The sequence below is a fragment of the Cervus elaphus genome, chromosome 28 (genome assembly GCF_910594005.1).
Source record: "Cervus elaphus chromosome 28, mCerEla1.1, whole genome shotgun sequence".
In the NCBI taxonomy this organism is placed as follows: Eukaryota; Metazoa; Chordata; class Mammalia; order Artiodactyla; family Cervidae; genus Cervus; species Cervus elaphus.
In genome coordinates this window covers 36,173,277-36,186,840 of record NC_057842.1, presented here as the reverse complement: position 1 = coordinate 36,186,840, position 13,564 = coordinate 36,173,277, and the positions used below count along the sequence as shown (strand labels likewise).

The 13,564-nt window shown below is 33.4% G+C and overlaps 1 protein-coding gene across 1 annotated transcript in view; it reads left to right on the top strand.

Moving 5' to 3' along the window:
* Positions 1–13,564, top strand: part of KPNA5 (karyopherin subunit alpha 5) — a 41,268-nt gene that overhangs the window by 9,978 nt on the left and 17,726 nt on the right. Inside the window, exons 6-9 of the mRNA XM_043890298.1 lie at positions 1,113–1,244; positions 3,151–3,239; positions 11,083–11,182; positions 13,319–13,482. Of these exons, the coding sequence (XP_043746233.1) occupies positions 1,113–1,244; positions 3,151–3,239; positions 11,083–11,182; positions 13,319–13,482 (485 nt within the window). The remainder of the gene's footprint in view (positions 1–1,112; positions 1,245–3,150; positions 3,240–11,082; positions 11,183–13,318; positions 13,483–13,564) is intronic.

Sequence of the window (13,564 nt, the reverse complement as noted above, 5' to 3'; positions counted from 1 at the left end):
GTTGGTGGAACACACATTCACATCTTTGAAAATTGGCGTCTTGAAGCTTCATATGTAGGGGACTTACTGTAATTGAGAGGCCTCAAACTGGGGACCTACATGTTTGGCCTGCACATGTTTTAAAATATATGAATTTAGATATCAGGCTTTCGAAAGTTGAAGAATTTCAAATGGAAGTCTAGATTTGGGGCTTCTTTTTACAAATCAGAAGAATTGGCATTGTTGCCACATACTAAAGATCTATTGGAGTTGAATAGGAGCTCTGCCTCTTTTTTTTTTTTCTTTTTAAAATTATAACCATTTTCTCTTGTTTTAGCTGTACTTTTCATGCCTTTCACTAACGCTTTTTATTACACTTTTATTAATCATAATAATACCTACCTTAATGTGAGAAGTTGTCTAGGCCAAATATTTTTAAAGCTATTGTCACTCCTTAATTTGCAGGTCTAATTTGCTAGTTTGTTAGAGAACCATGACTTAAATTTTTCTCAGTTGCATCATTATAAATCCATCACGGATAAGTATATCTGAATTCTGATTGATATGAGTAACTTCCCAGAGGCTCTGCTACTTGAAAGAATACCACAAGTTCTTGTAGCTCTGTTAATAATGAACTTTGACCTTGAACTAACCACCTAAATGTATGGCTTCCTAATTTTTCTTATTTCTTAAGTGAGGAGGTTAGGAATAGATGATCCTTAAGGAAACAAAAGTACCTTTTATGATTCTAAGTTCCATAAATATTCTATTTATTAAGTGATGTGTATCATTTTGTTTTAAACGGCTTGATTTAGAATACCTGGCTCCCTAATAGTCAACATCAGGGGTCTTATGAAATATAAATTCAGATGTGTTCATTTATTGTTCATGATTTTATAAATTTTTATTACATTCTTCTCAGTTCTTATTTTTCCAGATTGAAGAGTCCTTTTTTTAAAAAAATTAAGTATTTTTACCTATCAAATCTGATTTCACATTGAATCTTATTAATCGTAAGTGAATCTTTCTCTCAGACTTGTTCAGCTAAGTCTTGACTCCCTCTCTTCTTCCTTTCTTCCTCTTTTTGGCATTTCTTTGGGGCTTTCATTTATTTTGCTTTTATTTTTCCTTAGTTTGAAGCTGCATGGGCATTAACTAATATAGCATCTGGAACTTTTCTGCATACCAAAGTAGTGATTGAAACTGGGGCTGTTCCAATTTTTATCAAACTTCTTAATTCAGAGCATGAAGATGTTCAAGAACAGGTAAGTTTCTAATTTGAACTGTCGTATCTACTAGATTTTAGTTTTCTCTTGAAAGTGTCATTTGTGATTATGATTTGAAATTAATTTTTACCAAGTTGCCTGTGCATTACGTTTGTTAGAATATAATAATTGCTGTTTAGTGTCAAATTAGAAGGAAGGAAGAATAAACTGTTTTAGGTATAATCCTGGGTCCTTTGTACATAGATTTCAGCTACTGAGAATTACTATTCCCATTTATAAAAGAGCATACTGAGACCCAGAAAAGATAATAATTTACCCAAAGTCACAGTGAAGGACTGAGCCAGGTTTTAAACCTGGACCAGTCTGACTCCTTGTTCTTTACATGTATGTAGATTATTTTATTGTTTCTTTTTAATATGTCATGTTATTTTTAATAAACCATTTTAGACTAGACTTTGTATATAAATTATCATATTTATTGTAACAGGAAAAATTTAATCACATATAATTTTTATCATCTAGAGAAAGTCAAATGTTCTGTTATTTTTGTTTTGATTCATTTTCATGCAAATTGATCCATAGATCTCACTACCATTCCATTTGTTTGTTTATATTTTTATTTTTGTGCTATATTTTTTTCCCACTTAACAATAGTATGGAGAGCCTTTTCTTATGGTATTAATTATTCTTGAAGAAAACTTTACTGATTACTCATTACCCATTCAGGTAGCTACCATAATTTATCTATTCCTCAGTAGTTGTACAGTTGAGTTATTTCTAGCTTAATGGTGTTAATAATATTGTGGTGAGCATCATTATATATCAATCTTGATAGTAATATGTCTTGACATTAATATAGGCCTTGATTCTTTCATTAGGGAAAAATGATTATACTCAAAGAAAAGCTTTTAAAGTGCTATTACTATTTCAAAATTGACTTCCAAAATATGATAAAAATTGATATCCCACAAACAAAATACTTCACAGGGTGCAAAATGTCATCACTTTAAAAACGTTTTCTTAAAAATGTAAAAATAAACTTAGATCTAGAGTAGATGTTAAAAATATTAGTGTAAATTTTAAATGTTAAAATATAATTTTCCCAGTTGAAAAATTAATTTCTTTCTACTTTTGTACATATATGAGAAACTTGAAATGAAAATATAATCATTTGCATTTGTGTCATTTCTTATCTAATTGAAATTTAATACATGAATAATTTGATCTTTTACTGTCATTTATTTAACCTGGACTATCTCTAAGCTTATTTTTAAGCATCGATTCAAGACAGTTCTCACATTGGCTTTACCTTAGTTTTCTATGGTTTATCTCTCCTTCCTTTTTTCTTTTACAAGTCAGTTCCTTCCCAGTGAGTGGATTCTTTGGCATAGGAGCAAACCTCTAGCATGGGTAATTGGAAAATTCCCTAAATAGATAATACAGTAGACCCTTGAACAAAACAGGTTTGAATGCATGGTTCACTTACACACAGTTTTTTTTTTTGCAATAAATACATACTGCAGTACTAAACAATCCGAAGTTGCTTGAGTCTGCAAGTGATCCTGTGTAAGGAGGGCCAGCTTTAAAGTTATTCATGGGTTTTCGACTGTGCAGGGGTTGGTCCCCCTCACTGCCAAATTGTTCAAAGGTCAACTATATTTTGTCTCTCCATGTAGCTTCAAAGTAGACAAACTATCTCCTTCTTAAAGAGAATAAACATTTCACTAGCCTATAAGAAAAAAAGTTTAAATGCCCTGTGTTTTAATTTGACTAAAAATACTATTAAAGATAACTTTTGAAGTTTTCCTTTCTTGTCTACTAGCATGTTTTTTTTAACATCTTGAAAACTAACCAACTTTTTCCTTTTACAATAAAATTTCATTCTTAAGAGAGAATCTTATTTAAAATATTGTCATAAAATAATATTTTTTATTATTTTTTAAAGGCTGTTTGGGCACTTGGTAATATTGCTGGTGACAATGCAGAATGCAGAGATTTTGTTTTGAATTGTGAAATACTTCCACCTCTTTTAGAGTAAGTACTTTTAAGTTTATCACAATTAAATACTGTTAACTTTTGGAAAAGCAAACTATTTTCTACACTATATTTCTACATACACATTTACTTCTTCAGTGATACTTTTAAATTTTTCTTATGTTTGGCCAAGCCTGAAATAGCTTGGAATTGCATAAAACTAACAAAGAAAATTTCCGGTTGTGTCATATATTTGTCTTTTATTTTCCCTTAAGCCACACTTCACAGCATTCATTGCTTACTTGATGCTTACTGTGCTAAAACAATTATTCTAGAGAACAAGGATAAGTAGTAGTTTTTAATACACTAAAAATTTTAAAGTTACTAAAGCAGATAGTATTGAGTTGATGAACAGATGATGTGTTGAACTTGTCAGATTTTCATATTTGATTTTGAAATGTTCAGAGAACAGAGAGATTTTTTTCCAGAATTAGAATTTTACTTAAAATGACTTAGCTGGTGGTTTCTTTTTCTAATACTTTATTTACACTTTTTTTTAAGAAAAGAAGCTACCCTATAATATAGGGTTCCTTACAGAAATAACATAAAATTATTTGAAAGATGTTTATTTATCCAAGTTGGTTATCATTTACTGAGAGAATTTTAATATAGGCTGAATACCATTGGCAAATAGTGAAGAAGGAAAAAGTAATTGAGATATTTTGAGAGGGAACATTTTATTCTTAACCATTTCTGTGCCATTTGCCATCCTTTCCAAGCTTAGAAATTAGAATATGCTTTTAGATACAATTTTATTTTGTTTTTAGATACAAACAGAAAGAATATGTTTTTAGATACAGTTTTGCAAAATATATTTTATTGTTTTAGAATGTGTAACTTTCCATGGATAAAATGGATTTCTCAGCATCATTTCACTCAACTCACACTGAGTACTTAACTATGTTCAGGCCATTGAACCACTTGTGATTTCATTTACTTTGGGCTTATTCAAAATAATATCTGAGCAGTTAGTCCAATTATAAAGGAAAATACTGATTTAGGGTTCAATATCAAAATTATTTTAATGTTCATACTACTAAAGTATGTATGAACTAAAAAAAGTATCATATACTAAAAAAAGTATCTCTTAAATTTCCAACTTGGGGTTTTTCTGGCCTGATTTTATGGTTTGTAGATTAACTGTGAGCACTTGGTTTCTCTTCTTACTTTGTCTCTAGGTCATATTCTTTGCTCTCTGTCTTTGGGTCATTTATTATTTGTTAATATTTAAAGTCGGTAATGGTTTATGAAATAGTAAGTAAGCATTTCTTAGTTCTAATTACTCTAAATGTTCTAAGAAGCTTTTAATTGTGACTAAAGAAACCAAACTAAAAAACAAAGGTCTAATGAAAAACAAACAATACCCAGCTATCTAATCATGGTTATAAACATAATAAATTTCAGAAAAAGAGTAGGTTTAGAAAGTTTCAAAGTTTCCTTAAAAAATTGAGGAAGGTGATAAGAAGGAAGGTATGTCAAGATGTTCTCACCGTAGTTGGTCTAAAGGAAAAATGGTATTAACTTTAAGAAGATTATGGATAATCTGTAGTTCACATTGAAGTTAAATTAACATTTCGCTAATGTGTTAAGTATGTATAAAATTTCTATTAATATAATACAGTTTTATCAGTTCTTCCTTTTGGTTCTCAGTAACTGTGAACCTTTTACTATTGCGGACTTTATATACTGATGTGGTGATTTAGTCACCAGGTCATGTCTGACTCTTGCGACCCCATGGACTGTAGCCTGCCAGGCTCCTCTGTCCATGGGATTCTCCAGGCAAGAATACTGGAGTAGGTTGCCATTTCCTTCTCCAGTGGATCTTCCCAACCCAAGAATCAAACCCGGGTCTCTTGCCTTTCAGGCAGATTCTTTACTGACTGAGCTACAAGGGAAGATCCCAATATACTGATATAGCTTTGTTGTTTTAATTTAATGCAACTTTAATTTATAATACAGCAAATTTGGACAAGAAAATATTTGTAATTTCTCATAATACCCCCATTAATACAAGGAGGATAATATACATCACAGCTTGGCCAAGTACAGTCTTCATGCCAAATTTGGCCTGTCCCCTGTTTTTGAAAATTAAATTTTACTGGGATACAGTCACATCAATTTGCTGACTTACTGTCTGTGGTTGCTTTCATGCTGTATCAGCAGAGTTCAGTAGCTGCAACAGAGAAAGACCTGTGAAGCCAAAAGTATTTACTGAAAAGTTTGTCAATTCCTGATGTAAGTCAGTGTAACTAACTTATTTCTAAATGAGTTATGGTTTTAGGAGGTTTCAAATACTCTTTATAGCAAAACTTTTAGAGCATATTTTTTGTGTGACAGAATATACACTATAAAAAATTTACCATTTAAAAGTGTACAGTTTACTATCACTCGGTATGTTCACAGTGTTTCTCAACCATAACAACTATCTAGTTCTAGAACTTTCTGTCATCCCAAACAGAAACCCCAATACCCCTTTTTCCAAGTACTTGGATACCACTAATCTGTTTTCTGTCTCTGTGGATTTGCCTATTCTGGATATTTTACATAAATGAAATCATATACTGTGTGACCTTTTGTGTCTGCTTCTTTCACTTAGCATATGGTTTTCAGGGTTCATTCATATCATAGAATGTATCAATACTTCATTCTTCTTATAGTTAAATAATATTCCATTATATGGATTTACCACAGTTTGTGGTACATTCATCACTTGATGATCATTTGGGTTATTTCCACCTTTTGGCTACTGTATATATGTAGTACTCCTGTGAACATTTGTGTACAGGTTTTTGTTTGAAACCAGTGTTTTCAATTCTTTTTAGGTATATACCTACCAGTGGAATTGCTGGGTAATGTGCTAATGCTATCTTTACCTTTTACCACAGACTTTTTCCATAGTAGCTGCACCATTCTATTTCTACCAACAACATGTTAGAGTTCCAGTTTCTCACCAACAGTTGTCTGTTGTTGTTGTTGTTTTTAATTGATTTATTTATTTTAATGGAGGCTAATTACTTTACAGTATTGTGGTGATTTTTGCCATACATTGACATGAATCAGCCATGGGTGTACATGTGTCCCCCCAACCCGAACCCCTCTCCCACCTCCTTCCCTGTTCCATCCCTCTGGGTTGTCTCAGTGCACCAGCTTTGAGGTGCACCCTGTTTCAGGCATCAAACTTGGACGGGTCATCTATTTCACATATGGTAATATACATGTTTCAATGTTATTCTCTCAAATCATCCCACCCTCGCCTTCTCCCACACAGTCCAAAAGTCTGTTCTTTATATCTGTGTCTCTTTTGCTGTCTCGCATATAGGGTCATTGTTGCCATCTTTCTAAATTCCATATATATGCAATAATATACTGTATTGGTGTTTTTCTTTCTGACTTACTTCACTGTGTTTAATAGGCTCCGGTTTCATCCACCTCATTAGAACTGACTCAAATGTGTTCTTTTTAATAGCTGAGTAATCCATTGTGTATATGCACCACAACTTTCTTATCCATTCATCTGCAGATGGATATCTAGGTTACTTCCATGTCCTAGCTTTTGTAAAGAGCACTGCAATGAACATTGGGGTACACGTGTCTCTTTCAGTTCTGGTTTCCTCGGTGTCTGCGCCCAGCAGTGGAATTGCTGGGTTGTGTGGCAGTTCTATTTCCAGTTTTTTTAAGGAATCTCCACACTATTCTCCATAGTGGCTGTACTAGTTTGCATTCTCACCAACAGTGTAAGAGGGTTCCCTTTTCTCCACACCCTCTCCAGCATTTACTGTTTGTAGACTTTTTGATAGCAGCCGTTCTGACCTGCATCAGATGGGACCTCATTGTGGTTTTGATTTGCATTTCTCTGATAATGAGTGATGTTGAGCATCTTTTCATGTGTTTGTTAGCCATCTGTATGTCTTCTTTGGAGAAATGTCTGTTTAGTTTTTTGGCCCATTTTTTGATTGGATCATTTATTTTTCTGGTATTGAGCTGCTTGAGCAGCTTGTATATTTTTGAGATTAATTCTTTGTCAGTTGCTTCATTTGCTATTATTTTCTCCCATTCTGAAAGCTGTCTTTTTACCTTATAGTTCCCTTTGTTGTGCAAAAATTTTTAAGTTTAATTTGGTCCCATCTGTTTATTTTTTCTTTTATTTCCATTACTCTGGGAGGTGGGTCATAGAGGATCTTGTCATGATTTATGTCAGAGAGTGTTTTGCCTATGTTTTCCTTTAGGAGTTTTATAGTTTCTGATCTTACATTTAGATCTTTAATCCATTTTGAGTTTATTTTTGTGTATGGTGTTAGAAAGTGTTCTAGTTTCATTCTTTTACAAGTGGTTGACCAGTTTTCCGAGCACCACTTGTTAAAGAGATTGTCTTTCTCCATTGTATATTTTTGCTTCCTTTGTTAAAGATAAGGTGTCCATAGGTTTGTGGATTTACCTCTGGGCTTTCTGTCATGTTCCATTGATCTATATTTCTGTCTTTGTGCCAATACCAAACTGTCTTGATGACTGTAGCTTTGTAGTATAGTCTGAAGTCAGGCAGGTTGATTCTTCTAGTTCCATTCTTCTTTCTCAAGATTGCTTTGGCTATTCGAGGTTTTCCTAAGTACTTTATTCTTTTCGTTGGCAGTGGTGAATGGGATTGTTTCCTTAATTTCTCCTTGTTTTCTCATTGTTAGTGTATAGGAATGCAAGGGATTTCTGTGTATTAATTTTATATCCTGCAACTTTACTATATTCATTGATTACCTCTAGTAATTTTCTTGTTGTTTCTTTAGGGTTTTCTATGTAGAGGATCATGTCATATGCAAACAGTAAGAGTTTTACTTCTTTTCCAATCTGGATTCCTTTTTTTCTTTTTCTTCTCTGATTGCTGTGGCCAAAACTTCCAAAGCTATGTTGAAAAGTAGTGGTGAGAGTGGGCACCCTTGTCTTATTGCTTACTTTAGGGGAAATGCTTTCAGTGATTTGCCATTGAGGATAATGTTTGCTGTGGGTTTATCCTATATGGCTTTTGTTATGTTGAGGTATGTTCCTTCTATGCCTGCTTTCTGGAGAGTTTTTATCGTAAATGGGTTGTTGAATTTTGTCGAAGGCTTTCTCTGCATCTATTGAGATAATCATATGGCTTTTCTTTCAGTTTGTTAATGAGGTGTATCACATTGATTTGCAAATATTGAAGAATCCTTGCATCCCTAGGATAAAGCCCACTTGGTCATTATGTGTGATCTTTTTAATATGTTGTTGGATTCTGCTTGCTAGAATTTTCTTGAATTTTGCATCTCTGTTCATCAGTGATATTGGCCTGTAGTTTTCTCTTTTTTGTGGCATCTTTGTCTGGTTTTGGTATTAGGGTGATGGTGGCCTCATAGAATGAGTTTGGGAGTTTACCTTTGCAGTTTTCTGGAAGAGTTTGAGTAGGATAGGTGTTAGCGCTTCCCTAAATTTTTGATTGAATTCAGCTGTGAAGCCATCTGGTCCTGGACTTTTGTTTGTTGGCAGATATTTGATTACAGTTTCGATTTCCATGCTTGTAATGGGTCTGTGAAGATTTTCTGTTTCTCCCTGGTTCAGTTTTGGAAGGTTATATTTTTCTAAGAATTCGCCCATTTCTTCCAAGTTGCCCATTTTATTGGCATATAGCTGCTGATAGTAGTCTCTTATGATCCTTTGTATCTCTGTGTTGTCTGTTGTGATTTCTTCATTTTCATTTCTAATTTTATTGATTTGATTCTTCTCCCTTTTTTTCTTGATGAGTCTGGCTAATGGTTTGTCTATTTTATTTATCTACTGCAAGAACCAGCTTTTAGTTTTGTTGATTTTTGCTATATCTCCTTTGTTTCTTTTTCATATATTTCTGCTATGATTTTTGTGAATTTTTTGGTGGAAGATGCTGAAATGTTGGTTTCTGGGGCCACCTCTTGCCTTCCGGCTGCCTCTCTGCCTCCAGGCTGGGTGGGGTGGACGGAGGGGCCTATTTGCAGCTGTCTGGCTCTCCTTTGGTATACACTCAATCCTTTGTTCTGTGAGCATGCCAGGCTAAACCTTAGAGACCCTGGAAAGTTTTTTTTTTTTTGTCTCTGTGGAGAATCACAGTTTTGGTTGCTATCTCATGTTAGTTCCTTCAGATTGCCCTCGGGGCAGTCAGGCCCGGTCCGATGATGCAGCCTGGTCTCAGCAAGCACCTGGGCTACTTCTCCACTGGCAGTGGTGGTTAGGCACATGATCTGTGGTTTTTTTGTTTTTTGTTTTTTTTCCTCCCGGTTATGTTGCCCTCTGAGATTCCAAAACTCCCCACAGACCTACTGTGGAAACTTCTCCTTCACAACTCTCTCCCCAGGATGGATATCCATCCCTAAATCTTCTGTCTATCTTTTTGTCTTTTATGTTTTGTCCCACCTCCTTTCAAAGAGAATGGGCTGCCTTTCTGGGTGCCTAGTGTCCTCTGCCAGCATTCAGATGTTGTTTTGTGGAAGTTGCGCAACATTCAAAGGATCTTTTGATGCATTTATGGGGGAGAAAGTAGTCTCCCCATCCTGTTCCTCCACCATCTTCTGTTGTCCGTTATTCTGATTAAAGGGTGTGAGGTGGTATTTAATTTTGCTTTGATTTCCATTTCCTAATGACATTGAATATCTTTTCATACATTTGTTGGCTATTTGTGTATCTTCTTTGGAGAAATATCTAAGTCCTTTGCATATTTTTAAATTCAGTTGTCATTTTGTTGTTGAGTTGTAAAAATTCTTCATATATTCTGGATAGGTTCTTATCAGATAGATTTTAGAATATCTTTTGCATTCTGTGGGTTTTCTTTTCACTCTTTTGATAATTTCTTTGATTCACATAATTTCTGATTTTGATGAAGTCCAGTAGTATCTATTTCAGTGTCATATAGGTAAAAAACTATTGCCAAATTTAAGGTCATGAAACACTATGTTTTCTTCTAAGAGTTTTACCTCTTATATTTGCATTTTTGGTCCATCTTGAGGTAATTTTTTTAATGTGACTTGAGATACATGTGGACATCCACTTGTTCCAGCATGGTTGCTTGAAGAGACTATTCTCTTCTCGTTGAATGATCTTGATACCTTTGGTGAAAAGGAGTTGACCATCATGTGTGAGTTGAATCTTCAGGCAGATTCTTTACCCAGTGAGCCACCATAATGTTGCATGAAAGTGGTGACATTATGTTTTTTATCACTCATTCACCATTGAGAATAATGTTAGCTGTGGGTTTTTTGTTAATATCCTTTATCATATTGAGATGGTTTCCTTTTGCTAGGTTATTGAGTGTTTTTATCGTGAAGAGGTGTTGGGATCTGTTAAATGCTTTTTCTGCATCAGTTGACATGATCACATGTTTTGTTTTGTTTTCCTTTATGCTGTTAATGTGGTGAATATATTGTTTTTCCTAAATCTAGGTTCTCTGTAGTTCTTGCAGTTTGCTAGCAGGTTGCAGATGGAAATACTAAGACAGGCAGTCTGTTAAAAACAAAACAAAAAACTATTTTTTCTTAATATCTGATCTTCATTCAATTTGACTCTATTCCTTACTTCATGAATTTGTATTGTGTATTATTTTCATGGTTAAAAAGAAGTAATCTAATAATGTAGTCTTTTTAAAATATTTAGAAATAACTAAGTCAATTTCACATGGCACTCTTTATTTTGAATTTTTTTTTTTTTCTGGAAATATAATGAATCTTTAAAACTCACTTTTCCTTTTACCAGATCAGTTTGAATCCTTATAAGATATATTAAGAATTTTTGTGTTTTGATAGTAGAAGCTAGCTGAATAGGAAAAATGAATATAAAATGACAGTTCCTTTTTTCTTTTTCTTGGCAGATTACTAACAAATTCAAACAGACTTACAACAACCAGAAATGCCGTATGGGCCCTCTCAAATTTATGTAGAGGCAAGAATCCTCCTCCGAACTTTAGTAAGGTATTTGTAAAGTACACAAATTAAGGAATCTGTCTACAAAAATTTTGAAGTCTCCTTATAATAGATTTTTAGAGATTGAAGGGACTGTACTCTTTTTAGTAATTATTTTTAATTAACTGGACAATGTTTGCACATACACAAAATCAAAAGATGCATAATGAAAAGGCTCACTTGTTTTATTTTCCCAAAGAAAAAAGTCTGCGAAATATTTGACTGAATAACGATTAAGAGTCAGTCTTTCAAGTAAAAATGGTGTTACTATGGGGAAAATAAAACAGCTAATTCAGCTTGTAACTCAAATGCGTATTTTTTCTGGAGATATCATCATAGTTTTTTGATAATATGCAGAAGTGCTTGATGTGTATTCTCCATTTTATCTTACAGTATTCAAAAGACATGTATTCAGGAGTTGAGGTTTAATAAAATTAGTAATGTTTGCTGCTGCTTCGGGATTATTCTCCCTCCCCACTATTAACTATAAGTACGTGGATGTGAAGACTACAACGATCTGTGGTACATTTTGGTATCACTGCCTTGGTTTGTGTAAATGTGCTGATAATTTTACTACCCACCATTGTTTTTATACTTTTAGTGCAGATGTCAACAAAATGATAAAGGCCGATTGTGTTAGTATAAGCTAACACATAATAACTATGAAAATAGTTTTGGCATTAAAGACCCCCTAAAGGTTTCAAGAATCCCCCAGGGTTCCATAGAACCACACTTTGAAAGCCCCTGACCTGCAATACTGTTTTAATATCTACCTGACTAATTTCTTATCTTTAAGTCCTTCCTTAAAAATTACCTGTTCAATCTCTACCTTAACTCCTGTATTTAATGTAATCTATGACTATCCCTAGCCACTGGCCTCCACATTTTACTCTTTTTTGTCACTACCTTTTAATATGTGTTTATTTGTTGATTTTTTTATATTAAAAAAAATCTTTCTTCCTCTGAAGTGTAAAATTCTTTAAGTTAGGAGTCTTTTTCTTTCATTAGCCTTTTGTTAAGTAAATTTTTTGTGATTTTCTATGAGAGAGATTCTTTTATCATGCAAATTTTTAAAATTTTATTTTCACAATATTTTATGTTTGCAAGAGTAATATTTTTTTTCTTTGATCATCTTTATATAAATTTTTGTTCTTTTATAATTTCAGCAAATTGTCTTATCTGTGGGTTTATAGTTTTTGAATTTTTCTTTTTTTCTGATGTCTCCTTCATTTTGTTTATGGTCTGTTTGTTTTGATTTCTTCCCTATAGAGTCTCTCATACAGCTAGTGATCCTTGACACTCTGGAAATACTCAAGAGGCAGGCACTAAAAAGCTGATTGAAAGATGGATATATAGGCTCATCATCTTATGAGCTTCACTGTAGACTAATTGGGCAGCAAAACCATGTTTTCTTTGAGAAACTCCAAGTTTCAGTATGTTTTCTGAAACCATTTTGTTTCTCTAGGGACAGATTTTTTACTCACCTGTTGGAAGGTTGGTAGATTAGGTTGAGTAGGTAATAAATACCATTGGATATCTAGGAGCTGGGAATTGCAAGAGGGCTGGAAGTTTTCAATTCAATCAGTATGTAACTTTTACTTAATCTCTCTAGTTTACAGTCCAGGGTTTCATTTCAGCCTCTTCTATGAACTGTACCCCAAAGTTCAGTTTCTGTAGCTCACCAGCTGTAGTCAGGATTATAAATGTCTACTGAACTCCTCAAAGATGGAATTTGTATTTCTGTTTCTTCTTTTCCTAGTTTCTGAGAAGACAGTAGGGCAAAAATGGTTTATTTTGTTTTCTTAAAACTAGAACTCTGTAGGACTTCACTGTTTTTTAAATCATTGTGGGGGTGTGTGTATATGATTCAGATACAGGAGATACCTAATACATAATTATTTTTACGAACTTTGCCAAATAACTTATTCAGTATAAGATAAATAGGAATCATAATCAGTTTCATGTTTATATGTAGTTTTCATGATCATAATTTTAAAACAGTGAAATGTCTTAATTTCTCTAATATTTTTCTAGCTTAAATTTGTATTTAAAATTTTTATTTTAAACTGAGTAGAAATTATTTTCCTAAAGAAACTGTTTTGGATAGAGAAAAATTTAAAATACTGGTTCTTTCTTCCCTTCCAGGTTTCACCTTGCTTAAATGTCCTGTCACGATTGTTGTTTAGCAGTGACCCAGACGTATTAGCAGATGTGTGTTGGGCCCTTTCTTATCTTTCTGATGGATCCAATGATAAAATTCAAGCAGTCATTGATTCTGGAGTCTGTCGAAGATTGGTGGAACTTTTGATGTAACTATTATTTATGGTTAATAAGTATATGATTGTGTTTTAAGTTTAGCAGTTAGAGTAATGGCCTTCTAAACATCTCAAG